Genomic DNA, 27728 nt, shown 5'->3' with positions numbered 1-27728 from the left:
GCTCCTCAGCCTACAAGCCGTAGCCACATTTGAACCAATGGCAGGACGAATGGGACTGCTGTAGCCAATGGCAAACTAGTCTGAGTGCGCACTCGTTGGACGACGACGACCATGGACTGGAGTAGTGTCCTTAAATTTGGTGTAACAAACTTTTAGGATTTAGTTTCGATACGGGCAAAACGGTAAGTTGAATTCTACTTTATGGGCATATTATCACATTTAGATATTCTAGTATGGCGACTTTTTCGGAGAGATAAAGCGGTGTAAGTGTATTAATACTTCGGGTCGCTGCTCTCGTCGGTAAACTAGTGTCCACTGAGCTCCCTTTCTTAAAATAGAAGATACATTGTACGTTTAAAATTGTGAGTTTCCTGAATGTTGTTCCGTTGGTTTTCCTCGCTTTAAAATAGTTGGTAACTGCAACTTTCAAAAACATTCAAGCCTTTGTTGACGCTCTTATAGGCCCACATGCAACGTAATAAACGCCAAATCGGCACGCCGTCATTTCTTTTTGTAACTTTTCTTTAGTGGTCTTCGACCTACACTCGCTCAGGTGAATATTAGCTATTGGTCTCAGATTTGTCCGCGTTTTATGTTAAACGTATTATGAATGAGTGCCACATGTCCACAAACGGCTTCAACCACCTATGTTACCATGTCATCACCTGGAGTCAGCCTACACCACTCAGAAGTCTCATGACAAATATACTCACCCCAGACAAAATGACACATTATTTTAACCGCAAGTTTCTTCTTCTTGCCTTGCATTTCCCCCCCCCCGCAAATTCAATGATGACATCTGTTCCCTCCCTGTGTTTGCAGGAGTGAGGTGGTGCAGCTGTAATGGGGGAAACCGAAGGTTCATACAGGGTCTTGCAGACCCCTGGTACAAGGCTTGGAGCCCAGTTCAATGCTGGTATCAGCACATTGGAGCCGGGCCAGAGCCTCAGTGGCAACATGATCAGCGGGAGCAGAAGCCATGGGCGAGGACTACAAATCCGCGTGCAGGGGTTGGACGACTCCCAGGAGTTCTTTGATATAGACGTAAGTTTCTCCTCAACTGTTACACAGCCTCATTGTGTTTCCTACATCCTCATTTTGTTTACACACTGATAAGGCTGCACTTTGTAACACAGCATGTTAGTATAGTCATGGGCTACCCTGGTGTGTGGCTTGGGTTTGTGACAGCTGCCACATGGCTTTGGTGCTGAAATCCCTTCCTCCTTAAGGCTTCTTATTTGGGCAACATAGTGTAACTCGCCAGGGCACTTTTTAGTTTCTTGGCTGTGATTTCTGCTCAATGCCTAGGTAGTACTAGTCGTATTTTTCCTGGTTCTAAAGCCTTGACCAACAAAGAGGTAGAGCATATGGTAATCCAGTACTCAAGCTTGAACATGTAAATTATTATTGATATATTGTTATTTATTTTCAAGTCTGTGTGTTCAATGGAAACAAACGGTTAATATTGAATTGTCAAGGTTCAGGCTTGCTTTGATCGGTTTTGCTTAGTAATGCCACACATTGCATTTTGTAGCCTCTTAATGTGACTTTTTATATTTAATTTAAAGGGTGATGAAACTGGCAGCAAGGACATGGTTCCCAAAATGTGGGGTTTCTAGGTCTTGCTCTGCCATCATTGCCAGGACAGCATCAACACCAAGTAACTGCATAATATTATCATTGACCCCTTACACTGAAATTGAGATTACATTTTTCCATCCATCGTCAACCGCTTATCCTGCGAGTCACAGGGGGGCTTGAGCCTATCCCAGCTGACGTTGGGCAAAAGGCGGGGTACACTCTGTACAGGTTGCCAGTCCATCGCAGGGCATTACATTTTTTAAATGGATAAAAAAAAATTCTACAATTCAATTTTAAAGCAATACAGGAGCATACAGTGAATGATAGCTGTTGTTTTTTCTTTTCTTTTGTAATTACTTTACAGAGAAGTTCATTTCTTTTAAAGATTGGCAGTCTGTTTGAACCAACCTTTAGATCCACACTGTTACAGTGCTTTCCTGTGTTTACTTGCCAAGTTGCTTCTGGAGTCCTTCAGAAGGCAAATAGGAAGCAATAAGGAAGCCACTATATCGGAGCAAATTTCCTGTCTTTTCTGGGGGGGGCGGGAGATATCAAAGTGATCAAATTGGAGTCTCCACAATGAATAAACAACCAAATCAATGCTTGATAGATGGAGTTTTAATTTGCAGTGAAATATAAGTGGACTCTCTGCTAACAATTTTCTTAGAACTGGTTTTAACTTGTGTTACTACTCTGCCCTAAATCCTTGTGTAGCCACAACAACAACGGTTCCAGCAGATGTAGAGTGGGGGCACTGCTGAGAAAGACATTTCATAATCTTATGCACCATATGTTGTCTCAAAGTCTGAAGCTAATCGAATGTGACGGACACAAGTTTAGTTTTTGATAGTAGTGGGTCTCCAGTGCTGCTCAGTCTAGAGAAGGGGACATTTCGACATGTTTGTTTTGTCTGTATTAGGAAGATATTCAGCCTTACATATCGACTGAATTTGGCCTGTAGAGTTCAAAGTAAACGATGGACAGTGTTGATAGGAGGTGGCAGACAGAAATACATGGCTGCAAAAGGGGAATGACGGCAATCCTGTTGTCAAGCAGACTGCAGTTTGCTGAGAACAAGATGGCCTCTGAGAGGCTCTGTTGTTCACCGCTGTCCAACACTGCTTAATATTTCTGTTCATTCATACTGAGGAGTCGTGGGCTGGTGGGAGGATAGTATTTATGTCTGTGTGCAGAATGGCTGCAGAGCTATACATCCGATACATGACTTAAGCTTAATTTTTAGTTTAAAACAACTGCCAGTGTGCTATAACATTGTTAGGTTTATTTCTAAATGAGTATAATTCATTTAAAAAGAAATCTATGTAGCAGCATTACTTGCTCCTATATTGTAAATTTAGTTTTTCCTCATGCGTGCAAAAATAGATCCAAAATTGCAGTGCTGAATGTTTGAAATGGTTGTGGCCTTCAAAAAACTGCCTCCCCTCATTGTGGCAGTTTGGTTGCTCAGCTCCTCAGATACCTTGTCCATTTGTATACAGTCTTTGTCTGCCATTACCTGCCACTCTCTCTACTTACAGTATACTGTTTAAATTCTGCTCCCTTATACACAAGTAGGGCACAGTTGCTCCACACTTTATACTTTCGCAGCCTATTTGCATTACAGATTTCATCATGATATTGGAGAACTGTATGAACATATGGTGGGTAGAGTACATGTATTTATGGTCATATAATGTCTTTAGTGTGGAACTATAACAGAGAAATTAGATCAGAGCGTGTGTGCTTTGATCTGTGGCCTTCATCTGCTGCAGGTACCTAGCATGGTCATCATCAGCAGGCATTTGCTTGCATGGCTCTCGTCCACAGGTCCCTCCCACAGCCAGTACAGGAGAAAGCTCAGCCTTGTGGTTTCTGGACAGGGAGGCAGGGCCGGCAGGGCAGGGAAACACAGGCTTCTTTTATCCAGCACAGCCAGCCCCTTTGCTGGCCTTAACTTCCAGCTCAAAACTCGCAAAAAAGTTGAGGGTGGGATGTGAAACCTAGCTGTGTGAAAATACAGTACGGTCGGGGCACCGGTGGGAGGGAATCCAGGCAGGCTTTGCTTTAGTGTTAGCAAACAAGCACATAAATAGCAAGGTTGACAACCAAGTGGGTTGGGGGTAGACAGAGGGGCAGCCTCTGGTGTTAAAAGAGCAGTTCAGCGGGAGCAGCCATGGCCAGTACAAAGTTTGAGTTGGGGTTGTGGGGGAGGGGGCACACTCAGGAGTGAAGTCCTGTCGAAAATTTGGAATTTCAACAATTGGCCTGTAGCAGGAATCAGTTGAGAATGATAAAAGTCACGCAACTTAATGGTGATGTGTTGGTGCTGTTTTTATCTTGTAACTGTTTGTACAAAGATGGACTTTGGTCAAATGGACAAAGGTGTGAACAGTGTGAAAAGAAAAATACTGGTGTTGCAAATGTTGTCTTGAGCATTTCATGTATGTGGTCAAAAAAGGAGAACTCTTGCTCTTCATTACAACCACTACAGCTGAGCACTCAGCTCTCATCCCTACAAAGCACCCACGCTGTCCCACTGTGTACTGAAGTAGCTAAACAACCTGATGGCTGTGTCTCGAAGGACTTCTTAAACCTTGCTCTGCACATTTCTGATCTCTCCTGCTGGTACTGTTCTTGCTCCCTCTCTTAGTACTTGGCTGCCATTCAAGGAGGTCCCACCTATCAAGTTATTTATTTTTTCTGTGCTTTGTACGCAAAGCTTAGTTTGGATACAAAGGTGACCTGAACAGAAGGCACACTAAAACACCTGATCCTGATTACCACTATGTCGTGTTTATCCGCCAACAAACACCCTGGCCAAACTGTCCACAGGTTTGTTCTGAAGCCAGGGAGTGGATAGAAATGAGCACTAATTATTTAAAATGAAAGCCGCCATTACGTCAAGCAACGCATCAAAGAACCTGTTGATCTCTGAAATGCCTCCTCACGCACTTGTGAAGGTGGCCACTGGTGTGCAGAGCTTTAGAATGTATGTCAGCAGGAAATCTCCGGGCGGCAAGGCCTAAACAATGTACATCCCACTGTGCCCAATACAAGCCCCAACACACCCCTGCTGTCAGTAGGAGGTTCTGCCAGAGCTCGCTGCCATTCACTGGTGGCTGGGGAGTATCAACTGCTGTTTGGTGAGCCGTGCTTAACCTGTCGTGCAAGTTACACACAAACCCTGCGTTTGAATTAGGCTGGTTGATGTTTGGGTTACCTATGTTTTTCTTCTTCATTCTTACATGCACAGGATGAGACAGGACTGCCTCAGTCCTCTCTGAGTTGGCTGCTTTTCAAACCCTGCATTTAAATGCTCCTCACACAGGGGAAGATTTGTCTCCCAGAGAAACATCTGTTTGCCATAATCCCTGCAGCTTTCGGGGCTTGATTGGGTGACCCACTGACCTGCCTTAATGTTAGAGCTCAGAGATGAGACTGTGGCCCATACCACAAGTTGAGCGTGAACAAACTGCGTGTGATCTCACAGTCACGTCACAGATGTGCTTGAACTGAAAAATGCTAGACGGGCTTTTAGGTAGCAGCCCACTGATCTGGGCCACATGATATGTTTGCAAGGCAGAATGGGTTTAGACAAATCATGGTTGAGGACAGTGTGTCATTTTGTTGTTTTGGTTTGACTTTTTTTAGGCTTTCAGAAGATGTATACACCCTCTAATAATTGAGAAATGATCATTAATAATGTTAATTGTGATGTGATGACTAAACTAGAGGGATTTACATTTTCTTTCTTTTTAATCCTTCAATCTATAAAATGTCAGACTTCTGAAGAATGCTCAAGGTCCATCCTTAAGTTGCTTGTGTTACCAACAGTCCAAAACTAAAATACTTCAAGTGTTAGGACAATAATATAAAGCAGAAAGTCAGCAAATAATCAATGGAAACAAGAAATGCATGACATTTGTGTTTGACATGCATATCTTAAACATTTAATCATTAATTGCTGTCTGTTCATTTTCTGTCAGTCGATCAATGGATTGCATTTGCGCTAGTAACCTTTTAACATCCGGAAAAGATAATATTGACTAATATCAACATTGTGACACGGAAACTAAATTGTCTTGGCTATTATGTGTAGTATCTCTCTACTCCTCTGGATATGCTTCTCTGCCAGGCCAGGATTTTACCAAGTCAACAGATCATATACATTTCATGTTTATATGATGTATACATGTGCTTTGTCATTTTGTTGCTCAAAGCTCATTGCCTTGTCACATGACACTTCTTCTCTCTGCCTGTGAATGCAGCATTTAAAAGGAGTTGTCACTGCTGTGGTATATTGACTGTGTGACCACAATGTATACAGTAACTGATGGCACAGACAGATAACTAACTTAAGAAGTTATTTGAAGGGAAATTATCAGCCACTCCACTTCATACTTTTTGTGTATTCATGCAAGAGCACATGAGGGTGATTTACAGCAGTGTACCTTTTGTCCTTTTTGCTAGCTGTCTGGCAGCAAATAGACCTGTGAAAATGCCGTCCCTCCGTCTCAGATTGTGGAAGATAACGTTGAACGTCCGAGAGGAGGATTTAACTCTTCCTTGAGGCTAGAGTGCTGTGAACGCAGTTTACATTCCTGCAGAGGGTTAATGACTAACAGAAAGGAGGAACTTCTGAAAACACACCAGCCAACACAGTTAACTGATTCTTCTAATCTGCAGTTGGTTTCTTGTCAAACCCTAGTTAGCATTTTCACAGCTTGCTAAAAAAAACATTTTGTGGTGGTTTTTTTGTTTGTATTTTTTTAAATCCCATGTTCAAGGACTGATTATGCTCATTATACCTGTTTATTTAACATTGCTATTTATGCTTTGATTTAGCAGTTTAAATGCCTCTTTAGCCTGCATTTACTGAATTAATGTATGGAAATGTTGTCTTAATCCACAGGGAATATTTGGTTTTGTTGTAATAACTTTGTTTACAAAGCACTTTAACATTGGTTCCATCTGCTTTGGGCTCAGTATATGATTGACTCTTTGTTCAATTGGCATTCACTGAATCCCTCTAAACGAGTTGAACTGAGACAGAATACCTCAAAATGTTTCTTACATTTGGCCACTGATACATTTGAATACTTACTGTTGGATAGTATGTCTGGCCTGCACTCAAAGACAACCCAGACAAAGTATTCTAACACACCAGTTTTTGCTCTCTGGTTGAGATCATCTGTAATCAGACACTGTTAATGTACGGAATAAGGGCATTTTACCACAGATTCCTAAATTTATGGATGTTGTGTCAATAGGTTTCACCTGCAATTTATAGATTTTGGGACTGCAAAACATATGATTGTATCAAAGTAATGACAAGACTAACAGTAAATCTCCTGGTGCTCTTCGAGTTGCAATGCTTTACTGTAGCTGATGCAAAGCAGTTCTTTTTATAAAGCTTTTAAAAATACTATTTTACATTACAACCAGATGTTTCAGGCTATAATTTTCTCAAAAAGTCACAGACTAGGGTTCCAAACCTCAACTGCAGTGTGTTCTTAGTACATAGTAATTAGTTCTTCATTTAGTGAAAACAAACCCCAGAGCGTTGAGAAGGTAAACTTCAGCAGATTTCCTGCTTGTGAATTCGCGGCATTCTGTTCAGGACCACAACGTTTAATGTACAGTAGGACACATTTTTGCCGTTAACTTGTCCAAGTCAAGGAAATAATTTGAATTGATACATGGAACAAGAGCAGCCATAAAACACACAATGGAGTGGATCATTTACAGATGCCGGACGTTTTCTGTACCACACAGACTGTTTGTTCTGCGCTTACTCTGAACACAAGTGTATCCTCCCTCACCTCAGCAAAAATTTGTTTTTGATAGCGATGTCTGTCAATGTTCAAACTTTTTTTATTTTGTCAAAACAATGTACAAACAATTTCTCTTTCCGTTGAGATCGTAAGCAATTGTATCATCGGTGAACTTTTAGGCTCTTTGTTAACACAGTGATGAAAATAATAATCCCTTGTTGTTTTTTCTTTCAGCCAAAAGCTCTTGGACAGGCCCTCCTCTCTGATGTTTTCCTGAGAGGCAACCTCATAGAGAGGGATTACTTTGGCCTCGAGTTTCAGAACATGCAGATGAACTGGGTACGTCCACCGGTAACTGTGTCCTTTTGTTTCCCGCTTGAAACAGACACATTGAATTTCCAGAAACTGACACGTAAAGGTCAAAGGTCACAGTTTGATGACAGCATGACTTGTCTCAGGGCCCAGGATGTATGTTCTTAGTCATTTCTCAGCTGATCAGTTGCTGCTCTTTAGCTTTCTACAGCAGTGCAAACAGTGATGTGATCTTTTACTGGACCTAAGCTGTATATAATCTAGCAATTTTAATAACTTGTCTGCCACAAGTATCCATACACAAATGTCAGACTTTCCATTGTTTAATTCTTCCAGAGACATAAGTGGAATTCAAGACCACCTACAAGTTCTTTGTAAAGCAACAGGGAAGAAATATGAAACATACTGTATCTTCTTCAAAGAGAATGGAGCTGGTGTTAACCCACTGACTTTTTAGCTCATATATTCAACTGCAAGAGCAGTGAAAAGCCATTCTGCATATATACAGTACATATGTTGCTCTACAGTATTGATTTTAAAGAATGTTTCACATGAAAAGAGTCGAGCACTATGTTTTAAAGCCCAGGCCGTCAGCAGCCACAAAAATAAAGATAGGAATGCCTCTAACCAAGGAGCTAAATGACGATCTAGGTCTAGTTCAAAACTATATTCAACGTTGGTAGCCTTATTTTTCTTTAATGCTCTCCTTGCCACATAAAGTAGTAGCAGAGTAACTCCAAAACAAAAAAAAAGGATAGAGGCATTCTTGCAGTTTTAAGCGTTTGGTTTTATTTTGAAACTCATCAGAAGCAGTTAGATGGGTGGGTGTAGATATGTTTCTAATATCAAGTGTGGCAGCCAGTTGCATCAGTTAGCCTGATGATGTCAGAGGCGTTAACTTTTTGTATAATTGAACATTAACAACACGTAATTGAAGACTTTATTTATTATTATTATTTGTGACTCCCTGGTTCCTTTGACAGATGTAGCTTTGCATTAACAAACTGAATGTTTTTACCAAAGTTATGTGCTTTTCTGATTGTATGAAAGCAGCTTAAGTTTAGTTCATGAGCTTGTAGGGACATGGCAGGATGAAAAGTACATACTATGTGATGCTTTGGAAACACCTGCTATGTTCTTATCAATGCAGGACATGTGGGCCTGATGCTAATGTCAGTTTAGAGAAATAAATTACATTTAAATTGAACTATCCATTGTTCAGTAGCTTTATGAAAAATGAAAGAAATATTTTAGATATATAAAATAATTTTGATATATATTTTTTTTCAATTGATCAATTAATGTTGGGTGCCAATTATTCCAAGCCAAATATTATTTCTCAGTTAAATGATTATTTGTTTCCTCTAGTAAATGTCAGGAAAAAATGAAAATGCCCGCTTGGGCTCAGAAGAATTTGGGCAAATAGCAAATATTTGTAAACTAACTGTTAAGAAGGTCAAGGAAAATCCATCAAATGTTTGGCAGTTGTGCTCTGTAAAATTACTTAAACAGTTGATTGATAATCAAAATAGTTTCCAATTAATTTTCTGTAGCTTGAATAATCAACTGATTGTGTTGGCTCTAATTGTTTATGAATGAGATGCAGCAGTATGTATACTAAATTAATTTGTTTGGATGCCCTAACACATCCATATGTGTAACTATCAACTGAGAGAAGAATTCAGGAAAATATCCACTTATATTTCAATATCTGTCAGGATCTGGCACATTCCTCACTCAATCAGGCCCAGATGTAATAGAGGAAGCAGGCTCCTATAGTGAGGCAGTGAGGCCCACAACATCGCCACATCTTTCTACTATCCTTTAAACGTTGACACAATGTACAATCACTATGTCTCAAATTTTGTTAAACGTTCTTATAATATTGCGAACATGATACTATTTCTTGCTCTTCAGGTTTGGCTAGAACCCACAAAACCTGTGGTGAAACAAGTCAGAAGTAAGTGAGGTCAGAGATTATCTCAATTTCCACCTCCAACAAAAATGTGTTTGTGTGCTGATCTGTTTCCATGTTTTTCAGGACCGGCAAATGCACTATTTAGACTGTCAGTGAAATTCTTTCCTCCAGACCCCGGTCAGCTGCAGGAGGAGTACACAAGGTCAGTGACTGTAATTTCCTACTGGATATTACTTTTATCTCAAGCCTGTGTAGAGGGGCTTTAGAAACTGCACAGTTGTTTTTTTCCTTTTCAGAAGTTCATGATTATGGTTTTCAGGGCATTATAATATTTGTCCTCCCAAAAATGTTTATGAAATTGTTTGCTGTAGTAGTAAGAAATGTGTAAATGTTCAAGAATCAAACATTAAAATTTAAATGGGGCTGTATGTGGGAGGGGGGAAGGGGAGGTCTAGGTTTGTGTATTTTTACATTAACAATCACATTTGAGATTCTAGTTATAACCTCTGCTAAAGGTACTTGAAATAAGCTGTGATAAGCTCAATTTGTGTTTATTTACTCCTCATGAACTTAAATACATGGACACTAAGCCTCTCTTTTTTTTATAGATACTTATTCTCACTGCAGATGAAAAGAGATCTGATGGAGGGCAGGTTGATCTGCACAGAAAATACTGGAGCCCTGCTGGCCTCTCACCTTGTCCAGTGTATGTTTCAAGATATATACATGTATATGATAATGACGATATTCTGTAAATATATTGTGCAGATTAACTTCTGGTTAAAGGTCATAATTCGTTATTTACAACACCTGTTGTAACATTGAAGTGTATTGCATTAGGCAGCTTAAAGGATTTATTTTCCTCTGTATTGCATTAAACAATGCGTGCGTTTCTGTTATTTTCTCCACCACATTTTTGGGCTAAATAACAGAAAAACAGCAGTATAATGCAATAATATTCAACAGCCCCACAAACTGCAGCCGCCAAAATTATATACACCTTGTACAAAGAAAAACTGATGTTTTGCGCTTCCACAGCGGAGATTGGCGACTATGATGATGAAGCGGACAGGGACTTCCTGAGGATGAACAAGCTGTTGCCTTACCAAGAGAAGGTGCAAGAGAGGATCATGGAGCTCCACCGTAGGCACCTGTAAGTTGCTCCGTCTCATCTGTCCTACATCTTGTTTCATGTTGAGCTAAAGCTGTGTGATGTGATGTTTGTATTTGTGCAATTGCCTTCTTGATCTGCCTTCAACCATCAGCTTGTGGTGGCTGCACCTTGTCTTGCATGACACCATTCAATATTACAATCTAACGTTCTGAACAATACCAGTCAGGATGTAAACCACTTTCAGTCTTTCCCCAACCTCAGTAACGGCCAAAGTCAACACCTCTTCCATTGACTGGGCGCTACTGCTCAACTCTCTTGTGCACAGTTTGACATATTTGTTCACGGTCTTCTCTTAGTCTTAGTCTTAACACATGTGATCTAAAATATAGCAAAATTAATAGTACTGTACACTATGATTAGTATAGGTACACAAACAACCACTTCTTCAGAGTAGCAAGAATATGTGCGATTCATTACGTGCTACTCCTGACCACATGTTAGGCCAGTTTACTCAGAACAGTTAATTACTTTGCACCTCTATAACAAGAGGTCAAAAGTTGCAAAGAAAACTTGAGCACACTGTTGTAGGACAATTGATGCCGCTATATATGTATTTTATTGCAAGTTGGACAGTGTGCTCGAGTTTTCTTTGCAAGCCAATTTACTGTGACAGCTCGGTTGAGGACTGTCCCGCTTTGACCTCATTCCCAAGCAGGGCCATCATATTGCGGGTTAGTGGGATTATTTCCTGCTCTGAGAATGCAGTGGATGAATGTGAATTAAGTAACAAATGACATCAGCATCATCACAGCACACCAGAAAAGTACCATTGTGCAACTACAATATGACATGAGTTAGTTGCCTTTCACCGTTGTAAGAAGTAGAAAATGATACACAGACTTCCTTCCCCGGAAGGTTGAGTTTCCATCTGCCCACGTTAAGTGAATACATTGTTTTCACTTGCAGATTTATGCAAGCTGAAAGTTTACTATGCCACTATGCAATGCCACTCTTTCCTGAACATTGTTAGCTAAGTTTTGAGTAAACCATTTTGAAACTACAAACAAATTTGAACTACACCCTGCTGCTTCCAACCTTTTGGACTATCTGAGATTTGTATTGCACAGAGGGTATCATGTGAATCAGTTTTTGGCATTAGTAAAAACTAGCATGTTGTCTGCCCCCCCCCCCCCCCCTTTTTTATGTAGCTTTAAACACAAATGTTTAGTGTTAACTATGATGAGTTTACAGAACTGAGACAACTGTGTGTTCTTGCTAAACAACCATATGAGCAATGTGCCCCATTTCCGAGTCCATAGTCTCTCAAAACAACTCGCTGCACATTTCCCACCGCCAGCCTCCCCGTTAGCACAGTGCTATCCTATGACCAACAGGGACTCTTTTCAACCCAGTGTATTTGGTGGCTCTAAAGACCTTTGCTAATCTCTTCCCATGGTTGCCGGTGTGGAAGCAGTTCCCTGACCTAATCCCCTGCTCTGGCCGGCCTATTAGCCATAAGGCCAGTGGGGCAGGGGAGGGCCCTAAGGAGATTTCCCCGCTTAACGGATGAACAAAATTAGAATGTGGTGTTGATTGGATGGATATGTTTCTTAACATGCAGTTTGGTTGTAATCACATGGTTTTAGGTAATGCCTCTCAAATCCTCGAAGTTATAAGGGATGTAAGGGCACACAACTCTGCATACGAGTCATGATATGATTGAATTAAAAAGAAAGCTTGCAAAGTGGGCTCCATGCTATACTTCATGCTCCAAAAGCTTGGATAATTGTGATTATTAACCTTTTGAGGCACACAATTGTTTTGCTGCACATTTGGAATTGTGTACATGTGAATCAAACTAAATCTGTCAGCGTAGTTGATGATGCATCATACAAGTAAAATGTGCAAAATGGTGAGCTTAAGATTTTATAGATATTCTACAATATTTTAAACTGACGCACTGGAAACCAGTGCAGATACCTAAGAATTAGTGTGACTTGTTCTTTTTTTTTTTTTTCCCCCATTGAGTTTACTTTGTTGTTGTTGTTAAGATGATGCTGTTCAAATTTAGGCCAGATTACATTATGCATTCTCACACCCTTCCTTTATCTCTCAGTTATGTCTGTTTTTTAGCCGAAGGACTTCAACACAATCAACAGTTTGTTTAGTGCACTTGCCAACATTAGTTAAATGGGTCTCATCTGCAAAATTATAATGGGTAATTTCATTGTTTTGTATCATTTGGTCTAATGGAACCATATAAAGGTTAAATAAGACGCCTTGGGGAAACTCCACCATGTTGGTCTATTTGGATGCATAGTTAAATAAGAGAAAATAGTTTCTGTTTTGTAGACAGGTTTTTGAACTGATTTAGGACAGTGGAAGTTCACAGTTTTGAAGTCTGTGTAGTACAGCTATGTCAACCGAAGCATTGAGCTCCAATAGGACTATGACAAACATTTCACTTGAATCAGGAAATCAGACCCTGTAGTTGTAGTCAGATTGTAAATACTGCTCGTGTACTACAAGAACAGTGTACAGTGAACAGAGTGGTGTTTTTTACATGTTGTCTACTCCAGGGGCCAGACTCCTGCTGAATCAGATTTCCAAATCCTGGAGATTGCCCGCAAACTGGAGATGTATGGCGTCCGTTTCCACCCAGCCGCTGACCGGGAAGGCACCAAAATTAATCTAGCTGTTTCTCATATGGGCCTTCAGGTTTTTCAGGTGACTGCTGTTCTCATACCAGCTCTTTTCTTCACACGACCCCCCGTCCCTAACAATGTTGCTAAATGTTTCTTCTAACATTCCTTTTTCTCCCAGGGAAACACAAAAATAAATACCTTCAATTGGTCCAAGATTCGCAAACTGAGCTTCAAGAGAAAACGGTTCCTGATCAAGCTCCACCCAGAGGTTCATGTATGTATTAATGAAGAGATTAATGTCTTTATTCCACTTACATCCGCTGTGATTGAGACCAGTTTACTGTGTGATTTCATAGTCTTTCTCTTTTATATTTGTTTTTAGGGCCCTCATCAGGACACTCTTGAGTTTATGATGGCCAGTCGAGACCAGTGTAAAATCTTTTGGAAGATCTGTGTGGAATACCACTCATTTTTCCGTTTGTTTGATCAACCCCAACCCAAATCCAAAGCTATCCTCTTCACTAGAGGCTCTTCCTTCAGATACAGGTATTAAAATACTGACACAAAAACAATAATCATCTTTAACACTTGTTTATAGGAGCCTTGGGCCTTCAGAACTCTTTCAGTCATTTCATTATTCAGGGCTTTAATTCAAAACCTTTTCTTTCAGTGGAAGGACCCAGAAGCAACTTGTGGAGTATGTCAGGGAAAATGGAGCAAAGAGAACGCCATACCAGAGGTGTGTTTCCATGCATACAGTATATACACAGTTTGTCAGAAAGACAAGTTATTTGCTTTACTTTAAGTGTTGACAGAGAAATGTTTCCACTCTGCATTCATGATCATAATTTTACCATTGAATTGTTTCATCTTCAGGAGGAACAGTAAAATACGAATGTCTGCTCGCTCCCTAGCCACAGATGTGCCAAAACAGGTCAGTGACGCTACAAGGTTGATGCATATTTGCAACAAATGAAACAAAAACTTTATGATCTTATAATGAATAAACTAATACAATTCTCCTCTTGTTTATTACATTCTACTTTCTTTCTCCTCCACCACTCTGTTTCTTCTTGTCCCATCTGTGTTACATTGTTGCAGAACTTATCATTCAATGACAGTCTCAGGGCCCAAGGTTCCCCTTCCTCCGCTACAGTGTCCTTCCACCCAGCGCACATCTCTAGCCTTCTCCCGCGAACAGAACTCCAACCTCAGCCCCAGCCTTTGTCCTCACTGAGCCAGTCTCCAGCGCCTCACCAGCAGCAACAACAGCAGCAGCCGCTTCAGTCCCCTCTGCAAGCTGCCAGACCCCCCAGCCCTCCGAAGGAAGAACCTGTCAAGGCTGCTTCCCCGTCTCACTACGCTTTTCAAGGTGCCCCTAGCAATCAGGCAGCAGGACACTGCAGCCCCTTGTTTGTGTGTGTAGAGAGTGGCACTTCCCGATCACAGCCCTCCCAAAATGGCAATGAGGATAATGAGCATAGTGCGAGAAGGGGAACTGGGAGCTCGGTGGGAGGGGGTGGAGGGAAGAGGAAGGGGGTTCTTACACCTGAGGCTTTTGCGGTGGAGCTTTTGCGTACAAAACAGAATCCCATGTTCTCAATGTCCAATTCACCGCTGCATGTAACTGAGGAGTTCATAGATGATGATCCCACTGAAATTTCCTTTTATGGCGGGGGGGCTGAGGCCTTCACTTTTGGGCTTGACGATAAAGTAGATCAGTTTTATGTCGAGGAATCTGACCTCAGCAAAACCAGGATCTTTAGTGTGGGCATTGAGGACCTGAATGGGAATACCAATCCCTTCCCCGATAGCATTGTTGGTCATTCTGAGACCAGCTCCTTGGCCAATAACCGCTCCGAGTGCAGCTCCCTGGACAATCTGGGGCTCAGCTCTGCAGGTGAGTCCATGTCAGTGGGTTATGGAGGCCATGACTCCTCCTCACTTCGCCTGCCAGGCTCTGACATTCAGTCAGAAGCCAGCTCAATGGTTAACTTCCCAGCGTACTCTGAGAGATCTGAGAGCAGCTCTGCTGTGCAGTTCAGTGACCTAGTAGAGCAGCTTGAGCAGCTCAGCTACCCACCCACAGCCACTGAGGGCTCTGGGAACGGCAGCTCGGACTCAGACTCCGACTGGGGCTCTGACAGCGTTCTTCCCCCTGAGCAGAACCTGTTTTACAGTAATCCACTGACAGGGAGCAATGGAATAGAGAGTTTTCTCCTTCAGTGCCACAACCTGCAGGCCCTGGCACTCGCAGACCCCTCTGGATCCCCTCATATTAAAATGTAAATCACATATCCTTACAGCACTTAAAGATTAATAATGATCATAAGCAGCAGCAGCAGCGGAGTTCACGCTTTAATAGTACAATTTAACCTTAGCCTCAACACTTTTGGCTTTCACAGTGCTTTTAGCAATTATAGGACAGAAAACAAAGATGATTGCACCATGTGAAACTGTAAAGCGCTCTACTGAGGCGTGGAGGAAAACATCTGCTGTTCCATATGGTGTTATATATTTTTTTATTTTGCAGCAGCAGCAGCAGCAGCAGCAGCAGCACTATTTTAGTTTGTCAGTGATTTGACCTGGTGTACCCCTGCCATGGTCAGGTTGTGGTGCTTTTTTTTTCTTTTTCAATCACTCCTGTCGTCTCATGAAACTTGACTTATCAAGTTTTGGCCTTAATTTTCATGAGATTCTTGAATGATATAGTCTTTGTTTGTTTTTTCAGTTGTCTTATTTACAACATGCAGCCAATTTAGAGCAAATGTTCACATGCATTTTGGGTTAATCCCTCAAGAATTTTAGAAAATGCATTACATCTTTTTGCTTTTACTTTGAAAGCCTTATGTCTTTTTAATACATGTCACATGTCCTTTTTTAATTCAATACACAATAATTTAACTCAGGATGTTATTAAATGATCTTCTGCAACCACTTTACAATTTGATCACCTAGCTTAATATTTAAATTTAGTGAAACATCTAGCTAATTAAAGGAAATGTTTAATTAATGTAGGGTTTTTTATGTTTTAACCCATATGATAATTATACCTTCACCAACAAGTAAACTTAAAAAATGTGACAACTTAATTTACAACTTAGCAAATACTTCACTATTATTAGCAACAATCATCATCTTTAATTCTCATTTCTTAGATAGCACTTCTTGTGTAGAGTTTTCCAGTAGATGGTAATTATGAATCGTTCTGTAATGTAATGTCTGTAATCTCAGGGTAAAAATAATACCGAAAGTCACCCAGTTTCAGTGACCAGCCTCCTGTATTTAAAAAAACAAGACATGCCATGGAACCCTTTTCCATTAGCGCTTCTGTGCCTCGCTGACATCTGCTGGCTGAAGTAGCAGTTCGCATTTTTTACATCAGACTAGTCCACAGCATGTATTGGGTGGCATATACTTAAATGTTGGTAGGTTCATGTCTGAAGGATTAAAATATATTTCACTAAAATAGACACCAACTAACAAGAATGTAAGCAGTGTACTAATGAGCCATTAAGTACACTGTTAACACTAATTTCTAAAAACTGAATGTATCATCATGCATATATGTCTGTAGCACCAGTTGGTAAACTATGTATAATAGTGTTAGATAAAGTAGTACTTCCTAATTATTGAAACCTAGAATGCGGAGCGTCTAGATGTAGCTCCTTACAACCTTTTTAGAAACATCAGTGTTTGTCATTTCTAGGACACCCTTTGGAAATAGTAAGTAAGGCTTTTATTGAACCATTTCTGTCACGTTAGCATGTTTTGAGGTTTTGCTATTAGCTATCTTTAGGGTACCGACAAGATGGTATTCAGCTTTTTGGAAGGAAACAGGGGACTTTTGCACATTAGCTATGATTTTGTTTTTCTTTAAGTATTGGAATAGGAACAATAGTTTGTTGTCATGTGACAGTCACTAACATACTAGCATGCACAAAGCTTTTTTAAAATAGTCTTTATCCCACCTCTAAGCCTCAGAGATATGTCTGTGGTATGTGGTCTTTTGTTGATATCAAACTTATCAGTAGTATTTTGTTATTTCACTATTTTGCCATTCCCTCCTCAAAACAGACTTGCTGAGTCTGTTTTTAAAAAAATAATTTACATTGCATTTGAGCTCACTTTTTTTCGGCCTGCAGGCAGACTTCACTTGGCTTTTGCAAAGTTATCTTTTTCTGCACATGTTATAGAATCTTCTATTTTTCTTGCACCACAGTGCCTTAAAGCACTTACTTTTTGCGCTCTCAATGCAACCTTCTTTCATGCGTATCTCAGGTGTACATTCCTGTTTACCTTTCAGTAGTGGTGGGACATTTCCGGTGAAAATCTGTGTGGAAAAAGGGCTAACTAAAAAGAGTTCTCATTGTCATTTTGAAGGATGGCAATTTTTAAATTTTTTTTTCCTGACTAAAACTAAAAAATAGTGTTTTTACAATCTATCCAGTCACAAGAGTGAACAGTTGTTTCTGTGTCACCTTGGAGAGTGGAGAACATTATTTTGTTTCAGATTCCGTCAGTTACCTGGTACATCGTGCGGAGGTGGTCGATCTGATCAAGGGTTTGTCTTGATGGCTTTTTCTTATTTTTGCCTTTTTCTCCTATGTGCTCCTTCCCACATCTCAACTAAAGATTTAATTAATGACGGGCTGACAGTTATAACCAGCTAAGCTAACTGCACTTAGGCATCGAGTAATCATCACTTAATCCTGAACATGTATATTGACTTATTATAAATAACCTGTACCTAATGTTTGTATGTTTTCCTCTCAAGAATAAAGTAATCACTTTTGGGTACCATGAATGTCAGACTTAAAATTCTTTTTTGAGATGCAGACTGGAATCAAAGACGCAATGGTGATGTAATTCTTTCAACTGCTTTAACAGAAACCTCTGGGGTGTTTAGATATGGTTATTTTAGTATATGGAAAATCTGCACAGTGCAGATCACGACTGATTTATGCCCCCCTTGCCGACAGTTGTAGATATGAGAGAGAAGAAAGAGGTTTTGAGGGGTCATCATTTTTCAAACAACTAAATGAAACTCTGCAGGACCAACTATTGATTTCAAAATCTTTTAAAGCTGGTTTCACATGCAGGAGCAGACAGACTCCAAATGGTCTCTGTTGACTCCTAGGTACTTTTCACTTTAGCAAGTTCTTTTTATTGTCCTTCTAGAGAAGTTCACTATCTTGTTAGTATTGTGTGCTCTTCGGTTAGATTAGAACAAGAAGCCTATCTGCCACAAGTCAATACACAGTCGCTTTCCTTTTATATTTGAGGCAACAAACTCGTATGCTGTTGGGGGTTGGGTCGGACTCGTACGCAAGATTCCTCAACCTAATTCCAGCTGAGTGTGTGCTGTTTGGACAGGCTTTGTGCCAAGTCATTCCACAGCAGACCCTCATCCTCCTGCTGTGGAGCCCGGCGTTCTCTCTCTTCCCCCCTCGTGTCATTCCCTGTGGGGCACCAGATAAACTATAAACAACTATTTGCCCTCCAGACAAGCCACATTCCTGATAAGTCTTTGCGTGAGCAATTATTTCCGGGTCGAGCAGAGACTTTTCTTTTTTTTTCTTTTTTTTTTTTTTCCCCCTCTTGGCCTTCCCCCCACTCCCTTTTTTTCCTCCTTTCTAATAGAAGTGGAAGAACAGCTGTGGGTGACCTGTGACTCAGTAAAGAGGATAGCGTAGCGTTTCTTCTGCTTGTTTTGTCTCCTGATTTGTCGTGTAGCAAAGCTCACAGGCAGAACAAAAGCAGAAGAGCCAGTTCTCTGAAATAGATTCGGGCTTGTATAAGTTGGCAATGAATCATTTGCCCTTCTTGTAGAGGGCTTTGAAAACAATGGCGGGGGGGGAAATGTGGGAACCATTACTTGCTTTAGTCTTACTCTGCCGTCTCCCCTTTCATTTGTGGCCAGTGTGTGTTATGAACCATTCCACTTGTTTTTGTTCAAATGTGCAGCACTTACGCAGTGTTTTTCTCTGTGAGCAAATAAGATAATTGTGTAAAAACAGGTTAGTTGAAGATGAAGTTTACTGTGATATATTAGACTGTATGCAACATATTATAGTACAGTTACAAATATGCTTTTGTGTTAAGTTCCGCTTCTTGTTGAGAGCGTGATTGTTGACTTAAAACTCCACCCATTTCAAAAGATCATGTTTGTCCGGTTTGAGTAGAGACCTTTTGTGATTCCCTTATTTTTCACTTAGCCAACCCCTCGCTGTAATCGTATTTTAGGAGATTTGACCGTGATTGTGTTTGGCTTGAATGATTTTAAAATACTCATTTTCTACACTTTCTGATTTCCCTCTTCCACAGATTCAGTCGTGGACAGCCCTCAGCTCTCACAATACAACTCCAAAGGTCCCCTCTGCCTGTCGCCCTCCTTCCAGATGTCGACCCTCAGCCTGCCAGGCCAGGCCCCATCGCCCCTGCAAAGCCCCATCCTGAGCGAGGTGGGCAGCAATGCCAGGCTAGAGGAGGAGGAGGAGGGCAGGAGGAAGGTACAGTGCTTATATGCCACCCTTCCACCCCCGCCTCACAACCCCTTTTTAAGCAGTAGAGATCGCAGAACCGACAGACTTAACCTTCCTTGTAATTTATAATTGGAGGGTATTTTCAAAAGAAATTTCTTAGTAAATGGAGGTAAATGACGAGGGAAGATTGTCCATCACTCAATTTTGCAACTTATGTCCGTGTTCTCCCTCAGCGATATCCCGCCGACAAGGCCTACTTCATTGCCAAAGAGATTCTGACCACTGAGCGAACGTACCTGAAAGACCTCGAGGTCATCACTGTGGTGAGTTTGTTTTTAATATTTATATTACCACAGCAATGTGTATATAATGTTGCAGTTAAGATAAGTACAAAATACACTATAATGATATTCAATTCACAACAAAAAACAAATGATGGATGGAAAGGTGTAATATACAAGATACACCTTTCCTGCCATAAAGATATCGGAAATGATTTCAAATCCATCACTCATCAAAGGTATTTCTGGCCTGAAAATGACCTCCTTAGCTTTACTGAAACAGGTATAAGGATGCTGGAATTAACATTTCTGAAGGTAGGCATTAGGACTGTACCTGAATAAGAGTTTTCCAAGTTGACTGATTCGCCAGTTTCCAAAAATATATAGAAATACTGTATATAATCATATAACTCACTCCTCAGCCCACTTACAGTACAGTCTGCTCTGCACCAAACTCATATAACAGAGAGGTTAGAAATGTGCGTCTTGGTTTTGAGATGGTTGTTTCAATTTGAAACATTTGCCTGTAGAAATTTTTTTTTTCGATGCCCGACTCATAAACCTCATAAATCAACTCATAACTCATACATTTTCATCCATGATCATGAAAACCAGTCTATATACTGTATACATACATGCATTAATAATCCCGTTGTCTCTCTCCTGCTTCCAGTGGTTTCGCAGCGCTGTGATCAAAGAAAACGCCATGCCTGAAGGCCTGATGACCCTCCTCTTCTCCAACATCGACCCCATCTACGAGTTCCATCGGGGCTTCCTCAAGGAGTTAGACCAGAGACTGGCTCTCTGGTAGGTGCTCCTTCAGTGTTCCTCTGCGTGATAAGATGTGTGGAAGCCTCTGACAAGATGGTAATAAAGACTGCTAGTAATAAAGAATCTGCTAATCTGTCGGTTTCCCCAGGGAGGGACGCTCTAACGCTCATGTCAAAGGGGACTACCAGAGGATTGGTGATGTGATGCTGAGGAACATGTGTGCTCTTAAGGTGAAAATGCTTTGCTAGCTCTCTAACTAACGTGATCTCTCCTGCAGGGCAAGCAGAATGTCCTGTGTTCAATGCTGTGTACATGTTTGTTTTTCCTTAGGAATTCACCAGCTACCTACAGAAACATGATGAGGTGTTAACAGAGCTGGAGAAAGCCACCAAGAGGCTGAAGAAGCTGGAGACAGTCTACAAAGAGTTTGAACTGCAGAAAGTCTGCTACTTGCCCCTCAACACATTCCTGCTCAAGCCCATCCAGCGCCTCATGCACTACAAACTCATCCTGGAGAGACTATGCAAGCATTATTCTCCCACCCACCGTGATCACGACGACTGCAAGGGTGAGTTTTCCGTTGCTATTTTCCTCTCTCTTATAGTGTTAATATTAATAATCTGTGAATGATCTCATCACAGGGTTTGTCTTCCATAAGGCTTTTATTTGCAAAGCCTTTTTAAACAAGCCAGCTGTCTTTATTTCCAAAGTCACTTTGTCTGATCAACTGAGGGTGAAACATTTTACTTGTTAAAGACAATGCTAGTTGATGAAGACAACTTTGAGGAAAAGAATCACTTGCACATCACCCTTAAACCTGTATTTTAACACCTCTACTGACAACTTTTATATTAAAATCATAAGGAAAATTGTATAAACACTAAAAGTTAGTAATATGGTTAAGTGTTTTTATAGTGCTGGGTTCAGCACATTCTGTCACATTCTGACCATAAAGAGAAGTTTAACGACATAATTAACCATCTGGTGTCTTCAATTTTCACTTTGAAGTAAAACATTAGTTTCAGACGTCTTCTCTTTGATCTGTTGAGATGGAAATAAGTATTTTGGATTCACATTATTTTTGTTTCTTTGCAGAGGCTCTGAAGGAAGTGGCTGAGATAGCCACCCAGCTCCAGAGCAGTCTCATCCGGCTAGAGAATTTCCAGAAGCTGACAGAGCTGCAGAGAGACCTGATTGGTATAGAGAACTTAACAGCACCAGGCAGGGTGAGTGCAGTGATGCCGAGCAGAGGATAGGGGGAGCCAGGAAACTGGGTAAAAGTGTAACTGTGATTCTGACAACCTTCATGTGTGTTTTTTAAGGAGTTCATAAGAGAGGGGTGTCTGTACAAGCTTACCAAGAAAGGACTGCAGCAACGGATGTTTTTCCTGGTTGGTACAAAACTCCTTTTTACTTAAACTGTAATTAATTGTATTTAAGAAAATAACCCTAAATGTTTCTGTTGTCCGTTCAGTTCTCAGACATGCTCCTCTACACAAGCAAAGGTGTTACAGCGACCAATCAGTTCAAAGTGCATGGCCAGCTGCCGCTTCATGGCATGATAGTAAGTATATAAGTTCTAGTTCACCTACTCTAACTTTTGTCCCCTGTTAACCTTCCTGTGAAAGTCCCACTACAGCTCTGCGTACACTATCAGGAAAAATAGCAATACCTGAAGATGAGATGTGTAGGTTAGATGTGTCCGTATGATCTGGTCAGTATGGCAGTGTGTCGAGAAGGGAGGGCCTGGGTCTCTTAACACTGCATGTCTCTGCTTTTACTCCTGGCTGCAGCTCATAGTGCTGGATGCACCGGTAAGTTCACTGAGCTCTGCCAGCTTGGATACCCGAACCCTACCCTTCTTCTTCCGTGCTTGTGTAGACACATCCCCAAAAAGCACACCTAGCCGATTGCTCAAGACGCAGAACCACGTCAGTCCTTGCAGCTATTTGTGATTCTATATCAAGCCAAAATAAACCACAGGACATCTCAAATGATGACACATAAGCAACAATGTGGCGATCAGGCAGACTTTTGGTCTTAATCTTGGGTACTGATAGGAGGCTAAATGGAAATAAGGACATATAGACGCTCCAGTAGAGGCTTTCTGGCAGGTCTGTCTGACTTAAGGCAGGCTTTCTGACTTTGCCCCCCCCCCCCCTTTATTCCTAAGCTTAAATCATTCATTGCAAAGACAGTGTTTAGACCGAGTGCTTCCCATGTTTGGCTAATGTTTTATGGATTTCACTTTTTGTTTTGTAGGTTGAGGAAAGTGAAAATGAGTGGTCAGTCCCGCACTGCTTCACCATCTACTCTGCTCAGAGGACCATTGTGGTGGCTGCCAGGTGAGAAGGGGAAAGACAAAAAAAGTTAAACTGTACGGTTATTATTTAAACTGTTTGTAGATAACAGTTAATGTGCATTGTCAATAAATAATACTGTTTTTAATGTGTAAAGTAATGTGATCCAGTTCATCTCTTAGTAAAACATACACTAAAGGATAGGCAACCATCCTTAACAAAAGATTTGTGTTTTAACATGTATATTTCACTCTGTTGTAATTGACTTCATGGTCATGAAGCTGGTAATATCATGTTAGGCAAATTTAAGAAATGGTGAAATTACACACTCGAATAATATTTAAGTGGAAGTGCATTAAAAACTTTTACATCATGTTATAATTTCTTATTTAATCACGTGTCCATATTGTAAATGCACACAACTTCTCACCATGTTTAAATCAGTGCACTGTTTTCCCATCTTCTGTCTGCATGTTTGTGGTTCCAGCTCTAAAGTGGAGATGGGGAAGTGGATTGAGGATCTGAACATTGCTATTGACATGGCCAAGAAGTCACAGGAGAAATCCAGCATCTTCCTTGATGCTGGACTCGGGGATCACTCCAACCGTAAGAGCTTCTATTGACCTCAGTATTACGTGAAGACGTACGGTAACTACGGTACTTTGAGTGGAGTGTGCCTCTATGTGGAGTTTTTTTATGCTTTCCGCCGCTGAAGAAGAAACGTAGGAGATTTAGCTCACATTCAAATGTACAATTAATCCACTTCCTTCAGAAAAAACTCCTGTCCCACCTCCTCCACCTCCTCCCTTCTCCCCCCTCTTCCTCCCTCAGGTTCATCTGACGAGGTTTCTCTGGAGCAGGAGTCCGAGGATGACATGAACTCCTCCCGTACTTCACTGGACAAGCAGACACACCACCGTGCCAACACCACCATGCATGTGTGCTGGCACCGCAACACCAGCGTGTCTATGTCTGATCACAGTCTGGCTGTGGAGGTACTCCTCCTCCTGCCCCACATTAGGCACACATACACACCCATTTACACATCCACACACACATTCGTCAAGACTGACTCGGTGGGTTCAAGGAACAACGTGTCATCATTCTGGGGTCCATCTCGCCTTTTCACCTTCTCTTCTAACCCTTTCGGTTTCCCTTAATGTCCCTCCGTTTTCCTCTGGTGACTGGATATATCCTGTGTTTCTACTGTCTGCACTGTTTGACTGAACTGTGTTCTAAAGAATCATGTCTGTCTGGAAGGCTCTTTGCTCTTGATTTCTTATGCGATTGATAGGATATTATTAATGTGGATGTAAGAAGTATTCGGTCATCATTTCTCTGACACTAACATTCTTACTCCACAGACCTGGAGGACTTCTGCTCTTTCTTTCCACTTTCTTCCTCTCAAAGCTAACATGCTAACACTTTTTCTACACCCTTTCTTCCTTTTTGTGTCTTCACCCTCTCAGTCTTCGGCTCTCCGGCTGTCTCACCAGAGCTTCCTCCTCGCTATCTCCTCGGTCAGGGCCAAAGACCAAACACCATCACACATGTTTGCTGGTACCGAAACCAGAACCTCTCTCTCACTGATTACCTGCGCATGAACCAGGTACTAGAGCTACAGGCAGGGGTCCAATTATTGTACTTGAAGTCTCAGTAAGTAGAAAGCATGACTCAGTTAATGCAGCTAATTATGTATTTAATCACATATTGAAATTCAATGAATAACAAAAAAATGTTTTTGCAATTTACCATGATTGATTTATTGATGCATCAAATTTTATCGTCAATAACTCAAGAGATACAAATTCAGAACAGGCTGTAGCACCCACACACGAATCAAAACATCCATTACAATAAATACCCACCCAACAAAACAAATAAAGTAAACTATACCAACCCAAAAAAAAAACACACAAAGCAAGTAATTGTACCTTACATACATCTAGGCAATGCTTGGATTCTCTCTGTTCAAGGGAAGTTTTTTAAAAAAGAACCAATGGCCAGATGTGGGGGGAGAAAAAGAGGGGTTGTAATAAATTGTAGTTTTCTTTTTAAATACTTGGAAATGAAGATATAAACATGAGTGCCAAATAGCAAACAGTAACGAGTTCACTTATGGCATGACCTCCATGTCATTGTTTTACATTCTGGATTTGGCCGATCTTGTGAAAACATGCAGTTTTAACAGTAGCAACAAAGCTTCCAGAGACAAGAAAGGAAACATGATTAGAAGAAATGAACGCATTTTCCATAAAGTTAGTGTGCATCAACACGCTAACTGCCCTTATTAATACACAAACGTCTTCTACGTAATCAGTGCAATATGTCACAACCAAGCCCTCACACACAGCCGCAAATCACTGACTGACTTAATTATCACCTTCTAACCATTATACGTTCTGCCCTTTCCCTCGGTGTAGAACCAGCTCTCAGGTTACCTCCTCAGGAAGTTCAAGAACAGTAATGGCTGGCAGAAACTCTGGGTTGTTTTCACCAACTTCTGCTTGTTCTTCTACAAGACTCACCAGGTCAGCAGACTGAGATTTATGGTTTCTGAGAGAGTACATGACATTTATAACGTGTAACTGGGGTGAGAGTGGCTCTGTGTTCAGAAAGCGTTTCCATCTCTGCTTGCAGGACGACTTCCCGCTGGCTAGCCTCCCCTTGCTTGGCTACACGGTCAGCACCCCCGAAGAGTCAGACAGTATTCACAAGGAGTACGTCTTCAAACTGCAGTTTAAGTCCCACGTTTACTTTTTCCGGGCAGAAAGCGAGTACACCTTTGAAAGGTTTGTTACTTTTTACAATTTACAGAACATTGTAGTACATTTCACAGGTCAGCCTTAAAGTTGTGTCATTTTTTTAAACTGGTTTAGACCAGTTTTAAGTCTTTTTTTTTTTTTTTTTTTTTTTTGTCTTTGCAGATGGATGGAGGTGATCAAGAGTGCAGCCAGCACTACGGGCTGGGTGAGCCTGCTCATACCCAAAGGGGGTACCATGGAGATGAACGGAAACTGAATCTAACATCATATACCTGGAGGCTGGGCCTCTAGGACAAGAGCAAGACTCGCCAGTCTGGTTGTCAGTGTAACTTTCAAGTGAAGTGAACATTTGGAAAATAGCAACTGGAGATTGACAGATATTGCCAGTTTAAGTGTTAACATTTCTCAGCCTAAAGATTTCATTCTAATGACCTGTGCAGTTTTCTTGATTAATGATTTAATTGATAACATTTGTTCCTATACAGGATAAAATGAAAGGGAGACTTGTACATTTTGATCAGTTTTTGCATATATAGCGCTCAATTGGGCTGCTCATACAGACTGATGGGGGAATACTGTTATTTGGGACCAACTCCTACACAAAGGGCTTACATTCAGGCTTTTTTGAAGGGCTTTTCTGTTTAAGCACCTGATGACTGAAGCTATGTTGGGTACAGCACTGTGCTATAAGTGGGACACAGATGATGTACAGTACGTGGAAAAAGAAGGTTCAGGATAGTATTTACTTTGAAACAGTCAGAGATGTGTGTGAGATGGGGGCGAGCAGAGGGTTCATGGAATGTTGAAACGGGTTTGGGATTAGAAATTATTACATTTTGGAGATGCATGGGAAGTTTTGAGAAGTTCATGCTGCTGTTGGGACAGTGAGACAAGCCATTTTGGTTTTAAATACTGAAAATAAAGCTGTATGACTTATTACTATAATCAGTATTTATTTCTAAACTAGTATCTGAGGCTTTATTTGCCTGTTAATTGAAGGATTCAAAGGATGTTTCAAATGTTCAAAAGGGAGCTTTTCGACTGAAATCTCCTGGTTAGGTGGCATTACGGCCAGTTTGGTGCTACATTTCTCTCTTTAATATCAAATGTAATCAAATGTATCCTGTTTTTTACTTTTGCATAGGGATAACAACTGTGTAGTGTTTACTCTGTGAAAAGTTGGCAGATTTTCCTCCTAAAAACAAACCAGAAGAATATATTTTGAAGTAATTGTACTTGGTGACGTCTTGCTGTGTTGACTGTTTTGGATAAATGGGAGCTGATTTATGGGAGACGCCAATATGGTCAGTTATTTAGTGCGCTACAGGCAACCCTGGTATTAATTGGTATATTTTTTTTGTATGAAGACTGGAACCCTTACCCTGTGTGTGTGTGTGCGTGTGTGCGTGCGTGCGTCTGTGCACGTGTGTCCGGAGAAACCACTGGAGCTGTAACAAAATTGATGATAGAGGTCATCTCCAAACCATCTGACATTCTGTGTGTGTAAGAGACTGGCTATTACACAGTTAACAAACAGTATGTTACTCCTATTTATTGTTTAGCATGTCATCAGGGCCATGTTCCTGAAAGCCCTCATGTAGTCTTCATGTTATTCCATTGAAAACCTAACAAATAAAAATCGTTTCAATCACATTTTCTGCGGCTTTGTGCTGATAATTATCAGTTGTTTCACATACTGTGTGTTGCAGAGTTATCTGAAAACATCTAGACTGCAGATGTTTACCAAATGTCTAGTGGTTAGACGTTTTACATTTTTAGTCG

The 27728-nt window shown here is 40.9% G+C and overlaps 1 protein-coding gene across 3 annotated transcripts; it reads left to right on the top strand.

Moving 5' to 3' along the window:
- The first annotated feature begins 24 nt into the window (after nucleotides 1–24).
- Nucleotides 25–27599, top strand: farp2 (FERM, RhoGEF and pleckstrin domain protein 2). 3 transcript variants are annotated; one of them, XM_046049218.1, is made up of 28 exons: nucleotides 25–182; nucleotides 823–1044; nucleotides 7590–7694; nucleotides 9585–9627; nucleotides 9709–9787; nucleotides 10194–10291; nucleotides 10624–10738; nucleotides 13279–13426; nucleotides 13523–13618; nucleotides 13727–13890; nucleotides 14015–14083; nucleotides 14221–14278; nucleotides 14446–14716; nucleotides 19672–19856; nucleotides 20063–20152; nucleotides 20784–20917; nucleotides 21030–21111; nucleotides 21212–21449; nucleotides 21977–22107; nucleotides 22204–22272; nucleotides 22356–22445; nucleotides 23144–23226; nucleotides 23669–23787; nucleotides 24013–24177; nucleotides 24618–24790; nucleotides 25605–25712; nucleotides 25822–25973; nucleotides 26109–27599. In XM_046049218.1, exons 2-28 carry the CDS (start codon nucleotides 844–846, stop codon nucleotides 26200–26202), a joined length of 3360 nt encoding a protein of 1119 aa, XP_045905174.1. In that variant the 5' UTR covers nucleotides 25–182; nucleotides 823–843; the 3' UTR covers nucleotides 26203–27599. The 3 variants fall into 3 exon arrangements, with proteins under 3 accessions (XP_045905174.1, XP_045905173.1, XP_045905172.1); XM_046049217.1 differs by lacking the exon at nucleotides 24618–24790 and having other exon boundaries at nucleotides 26–182; nucleotides 19672–19808; nucleotides 24013–24176; XM_046049216.1 differs by lacking the exon at nucleotides 24618–24790 and having other exon boundaries at nucleotides 26–182; nucleotides 24013–24176.
- Nucleotides 27600–27728: the final 129 nt, after the last annotated feature.

Source organism: Micropterus dolomieu, linkage group LG05 (assembly GCF_021292245.1).
Source record: "Micropterus dolomieu isolate WLL.071019.BEF.003 ecotype Adirondacks linkage group LG05, ASM2129224v1, whole genome shotgun sequence".
NCBI lineage: Eukaryota > Metazoa > Chordata > Actinopteri > Centrarchiformes > Centrarchidae > Micropterus > Micropterus dolomieu.
This window is presented reverse-complemented; position numbering and strand designations above follow the sequence as displayed.